Consider the following 6,050-nt stretch of genomic DNA (forward strand, 5'->3'; position numbering starts at 1 on the left):
GGATTCCGGACGTCTCCATTCTTCTCCGACGTCTCGAACAATCACAGAACACCGAAATCGAAGCATTACAAATTCTCCACACAGCTGCTTAATTGCTATCAATGTAGCGCACACCAATGTTAATCATTACCTATCATTAAGAGCAGATGAATGCAAGAACGGGACCTTACCTTATTGGTTGAGCTCTGAATATGCTTAAGCAGAAGGAGAAGCAGCAAACTACATAGAGACGAATCGTGCAAATAGTCTGACAATATGTCAATCCTCACTATAAATAGGACAAAACAAATACATTGGTATAAAATACTTTAATAAATAGTTGGATTGTTCTAAGAACAAACAAAAATTCCACTAACAAACCAAGACTTTGCCAACTGCTCTTTTGTACAAAATAATTACAATGTTCTGCACATTCAGCCCATTCTCTGGGGCTAGTGGAGTTCGCTGACTAGATATGGGTAATGATTTGGATTCCTTTATTTTGCATCATCAACAAAATTGAAAACATAATTCTTGTCCGAGAATAATAATATCAAACTGTTTTTAAAGAACAACAAAAATCCTGTTCATTACCCCTTCTGAGGTAATGCTCAAATGGGTTCTCTTCCTCTGTTTTAGTGCAGAAACAGAATCTATACAAACACTGGACAACAACCACAACAACAGCAACATCAACAATAAAACTTGTTCCCTTCATTAGACCAGTATTAAAAGCAGAGATCAAATGCATCGCTATCGGGCTGGGTGAACGAGTGCTCCTCCAGAGAAACAGTATCCATGCAGGCTCCATGCTGGTCAACACTTCAACCCTTTGATTTGATTGAACTGAATGAGTTCAGACCTACACCAGGAAGAGAGATGGTCATTTCAACCATGGGGATGAAAGCCTGCTTGCACTGCTTCTCTGTCAGACCAGTGTTACCTAACCCAGCATTGGTACACCTCTGTGTTCTAATAGGACATTCTAGTGTTCACATACAGTAGCATAGTGAATGGGAGATGGAGAGCCAGCATTCACTAAGGAAACTCAGACCACATATATCTCAAGACTAAAGCAGCAGACAAGGACAAGTCTAGAACTAACAGCTCTGCATACTCACAATTTTAAGTGTTGGAACAAAAAATCATAACGCAAAACAAACAACCACCTATAATCTGTTTATGCCAATGCTCTTGTGATTAAGTGTGACCCTGGATATTGTCCATAATCTGTATAAAACCTGCCTTGTGTCAACGGACACAAATAAACGGAATGACGTCATAAAAAACAAAAACAAAACAATCTTATTCTTTAGAATAACTATAATAAAAGGGTCACTTAAGTTACTAAATTCAAATATACACAGCCATTTTTATATTTACATATATACATTGTTCGAAGAAATACCTTTGTGGTGGTAAGAAGAGCTGTGATAGGACATCTTTTCCCTTTTGTATAAATTGTAAGTTCTGGATAAACTCTTCGAATGAGAAAAGAAAAACGGTGAGGGCTGAAGGCACTTTCTACCAAAGCAAATACTGAAGTTATCGCATACGCTCGCAGGAAGTGGTAAAACATATGTTAAAGGGATATACATAAGATCATTAGAAGTGTATACACATCATAGGGAAAGATGTTTACGGATGTAAACAAATGCTTATGTCAGGTGTCATATAGTGTTAATGTTAGCTTTCTAAAGGTCTTATATAAATATCCTTGTACATCATTTTACATATACAAATTACTTTATACCAAGAAAGTACAGAAAAAGCCCACTGTGTGGATTAAGGCAGATGTGGACTAAACGCACTGAGCAGTAGTAACAACAGCTGCCATTCAACGAGCCTCCATGCTGTACAGTAGTCCTCCGCGGGCAGTGCTCAAGGCACAAAGTCATATGATACAGAATCTTCTCAATGACACACTGTGGAAAAGGGCTCTCCATCAGGAGAAAGCAACAAGTTTGTAAACAAAACAAAAAAAATAAAAAGGAAAGAAGGTTTCCTTTCTTCTTATTTCCAACAGTGTGATTTTTTTTTTTTTTTTTTTTTTTTTTTTTTACTGAAATCCAGATCTATTTAAGTCACTGAAATGTTAATTTCCTATGCTTTTTCAGCCTCCAAGTTGCAGAAAAGGGAATAAAGTCAAATAAAACAAAAAAAATAAAAGCTTCTGAAATCTTCACTTTTGGTGCTTTTGTTTTACATTAGTTGGAGACAATTTCCTTGGTTTGAAAGGTCCCAGCTCTAGGCCTTGCTCATACATAATGGTCTTTGACGTCCTCACTGATGTTGGCAGCGTTGAGGTTTTTACAGCGGTTGTCCTTCAGGCTGTATGCTGTCCGATGAGGGGCTTTGACCGGGGCACTACGGCTTGTACAGATTACCCCACCTTTGCCCACCCCACGGTCCTGCACTCCTGCTTTGGAGCACTTTTGGGAGGGGCACTTCTCTACCTCCATGCCTCCCTCCTCCTCTTCTCCTTCCTCCTCCTCCTCCTCCTCTCCCTCAGCCCCGTCGCCCGTCCTGTCCGAAGGGCCCATGAGTTTCTTGCATTCGTACTGAATGTCTTTGTCTCGGTTGTCTTTGTGCTGCGGCCGGCTGTTCCTCAGCGGCTCCAGCTGGTTGTTGACGGTGCCGTCTTCGGCCGCAGCGCGAGCTCTCTCCCTCTCTTTCTTCCTCTTGCGGGTCCACCACACACACACCACGATGCAGAAGATCCACAGCACACCGAAGACCACACACAGCACTGGGACCAGGTAGTCTGGGGGACGGGGGACGGGGACGGGGACGGGGAAAGCTTATTAACACTGAGACCCAATGAGGCTTTTCTTCAAACAACATTTATTTACATGTAGTTGCCAAAAGTTGCCCAGTACTGTATCGTTAGAGTATGCAAAGGGCTGGGGCATATAGGGTTAAACCTCTTGACTCACCCACGGGCTGGGGCATGATCTGTGTCTCCACTTTGACCTCTACCACGGCCAGCATGACCGTGCTGTTGTGGCGTTTGGACAGGGCATTGGTGATGGCACTGGCGGCCGCCTGGATCTGCCCACTGTCTCCATCCCGCTCCCCCCGCCCATCCTGCTCGTAGGACTGAAGGAGAGGAGAGAGAGAGAGAGAGCGAAAGAGGATGGGGAGGAAAGGGGACAGAGAAGAGGTGGTGAGTCCACAGGACAGGAGAAAGGGATTCACTCCCAACCTCTCACATATGCCCCCCCCCCCCCCCCATCGAGAACACAAAGGGTGTAGTTAATTGCTTAATAAGTGGATCAGAGTGAGTCCAGGGGGAGCAGCGGGAAGCTTAGCTCTGTGCTGTGCACTTCAATTAGGAGGAACAATGGAGAACAGGCCAGCTGTGGCTCCCTGGACAGTTAGCAACACTCCCTTTTCTTCTCTCTGGGAAATCAGCAGCTCATTCACACAGCCAAGCCCAACACTGTCAGCCCCTCACCCCTCTCTGACACACACATCACCATCTCTGGGCTTATTCACAATGCACTAGCACTTACTGAGGTAACACTCTCTCTCTCTCTCTCTCTCTCTCTCTCTCTCTGGGCCTCCCCAGAACCTCTGTATTAGATCTTAATTGGACATGAGGACTATGCTGCCAAGCCAAAAACCACAGTGCAATACTCAAGTATCGTTGAGAGATAACACAATTTCATACAGGCTGACGAATAACAACTAACATTTGGAAAACAAAGCCTGCAGTGGGTTTTATTAAAGCCCGTTTTCTAAGGTTGGAGGACGTCAGATGCACCACTCCTTTTCCTGTACGTCCCCAAACAGGACTACATCACAAGAAACACTCCTAATCCCCTCCATTAAGAGCTTAGTGCCCTGCAGCGCCTGATTTCCCCCGCGTCTGACTCGGAGAGGAAAGTCTGGGTGGCCGACGCAGACACACTCCAGAGGGAGAAGGGGAGAGAGAATGGGAGGGGAGGGGGGGGGGGACAGAACAGTAAGGTGCTCCAAAGAGAAGCTAAATGTCAAACAGATGTTCAGAAGAAGGGCGTCGCGCTTCAAAAGACTCCACTTTTTACAAAGAGGGGAAGGGAAAGAGAAAAGGCTCCAATTTTACTAGTCTACTCTGGAACCCATTTACAGTGACGAATTAAGTGTGTGATTTAATAAAGTGAAAGGGAGAACAAAAAGGGGCGAGGTCCTCGGGGATAACGGAGGGAGAGAGGGAGAGAGGGAGAGAGGGAGAGGAGAGAGAGAGGGCTGTTGCGACAATGGGAGGTGAGGAGGTAGGAGGGGATCAATGGCAGATGGCAGCTGATCCGGATCAAGGTGGTGTGTGTGTGTGTGTGTGTGTGGGGGGGGGTTTCTTTTGAAAGGGGAACAGGTACAAGGCACTCACCATGGCAACCTCCACGGCATCCCTGTTGGAGTAGGACAGGTCACAGAGAATCAGGAGCGTGCGGTCCTTAGCCAGGGTCTGAGTGACGGGGAGGTACCTCAGCTCCGAGCAGATGTTCTCCACATTTGTGCCCTTTGATCAGCAAACACAAACGCGCGCGTGCGCGATATCGCCATTAGCATTGTTGGCTGAGGGGATTGCCAGCACAAGCATTTCTAGTAAGACCTTTCTAGCAAGAAGTTTACAAAAACATTCCAAATGAGATCTTATGATCATATCATATCTTATCTTATCAAATGACAGGTCATGAGGCAGGTGCTCACCTGTGGAACTTTGTCCCTGTTGAAGATGAGTGTGATGCGGGCGCAGCTGTTGTCCAGGTAGCCACTGTTGGGCTCACACTGGGTGTGGAGGGGCGGCGGGGGGTCGGGGGTGGAACACACGCCCCACTGGTGGCAGGGCGGGGAGAAGCAGGTGAGGAAGTGGTGCTCCACACACTCATGTCCTCCAGGGCAGGAGGGGGCGCTGTCTGGAGCAGGAGGAGCTTTCTGGAGCAAGCAGGGCCGCCGGCCACACCGCACCTGTGGACAGGCGCGCACACACACACACACACACACACACACACACACACACACATACACACATACACACATACACACACACAGTGGTCAGAGAGACAACACACACATACATATGGATGTGTGAGTGTGTGCGTGTGCGCGTGCATATGTGTGTATATGTGTGTCCGTGTCCGTCCATGAGCCTCACCTTAGAGCAGCGCACATAGCCGTCGGCACAGTGACAAGTATTACACTCCTCCTCCCATCGGCTACCATGTGGGAACTGCAGGCCAGAATAATGGCAGGCTTTCCCTATCCCTATGACTGCAGAGAGAGAGAGAGAGAGAGAGAGAGAGAGAGAGAGAGGGGGGGGGGGGAGAGAGAGAGAGAGAGAGAGAAGGAGAGAGAGAGAGAGAGAGAGAGAGAGACAGAGAGAGAGAGAGAGGGAGAGAGAGAGAGAGAGAGAGAGAGAGAGAGGGAGAGAGGGAGAGAGAGAGAGAGAGAGAGAGAGAGAGAGAGAGAGAGAGGGGAGCGGTATTAGCATTTGAATCAGGCTTTTGGAAAGGGATAATATTAGGGTCAGTTAGGAACTCTTTCTCCGAATTCAAGTTGGACGGTAGGATAAAGTACCATTTACTACGTACGTAGATACTGTGGTAAAGGTGTTCTCACTCGAGCTGCTAGGTACTCACATTCCTGACAGCGAGGTCCAGTGCGGCCCAGGGGACAGACACAGCGGAACCCATTGATCTCGTCCACACAGGTGGAGCCGTAAGCACAGGGCAAGGACTGGCACTCATCTACGTCTGAGGGAGAAGACAGGGAGCCATTACTACACGTTATCTCTCTGCTGCAACACAACACACCACAACAGGGACCCAACTGGTAGGTTCTCATGCATCCTTACTGAGAGGGGAAAGGGGATAGAGGATTCTCCCAGAGAACGCAGGACTGGACTGACCTGTTTGCAGAATACAGCTGACCTCTCCTCACAAGAGGGGTCAGAGGTTAAGACAGGCTTCCTAAAGGCTTCCTAATCTGTCCCTCAGAAACAATCGGCTCAACCTCCCCCTGTCCCCTTTCACCCCTGACCCTTCAATCTGACCACCCCCCCTCCACCACCCCACCCCCCACCATCCCTC

The 6,050-nt window shown here is 47.5% G+C and overlaps 1 protein-coding gene across 2 annotated transcripts in view; it reads right to left on the bottom strand.

Moving 5' to 3' along the window:
- Positions 1–299: 299 nt before the first annotated feature.
- LOC310814084 (protein jagged-2-like) overlaps positions 300–6,050 on the bottom strand; it is a 26,293-nt gene continuing 20,542 nt past the window's right edge. Inside the window, exons 20-25 of one of the 2 annotated variants that reach the window (XM_083683342.1) lie at positions 5,601–5,714; positions 5,117–5,232; positions 4,672–4,929; positions 4,349–4,480; positions 2,916–3,078; positions 300–2,743 (exon numbers count right to left, since the gene is read on the bottom strand). In XM_083683342.1, coding sequence (XP_083539468.1) covers positions 2,238–2,743; positions 2,916–3,078; positions 4,349–4,480; positions 4,672–4,929; positions 5,117–5,232; positions 5,601–5,714 — 1,289 coding nt within the window. In that variant the 3' untranslated portion in view covers positions 300–2,237. Of the gene's footprint in view, positions 2,744–2,915; positions 3,079–4,348; positions 4,481–4,671; positions 4,930–5,116; positions 5,233–5,552; positions 5,715–6,050 lie in introns of both variants that reach the window. The other variant, XM_083683341.1, reaches the window with a different exon arrangement.

This window comes from Argentina silus (genome assembly GCF_951799395.1).
Source record: "Argentina silus genome assembly, chromosome: 13".
NCBI classification, from domain to species: Eukaryota; Metazoa; Chordata; class Actinopteri; order Argentiniformes; family Argentinidae; genus Argentina; species Argentina silus.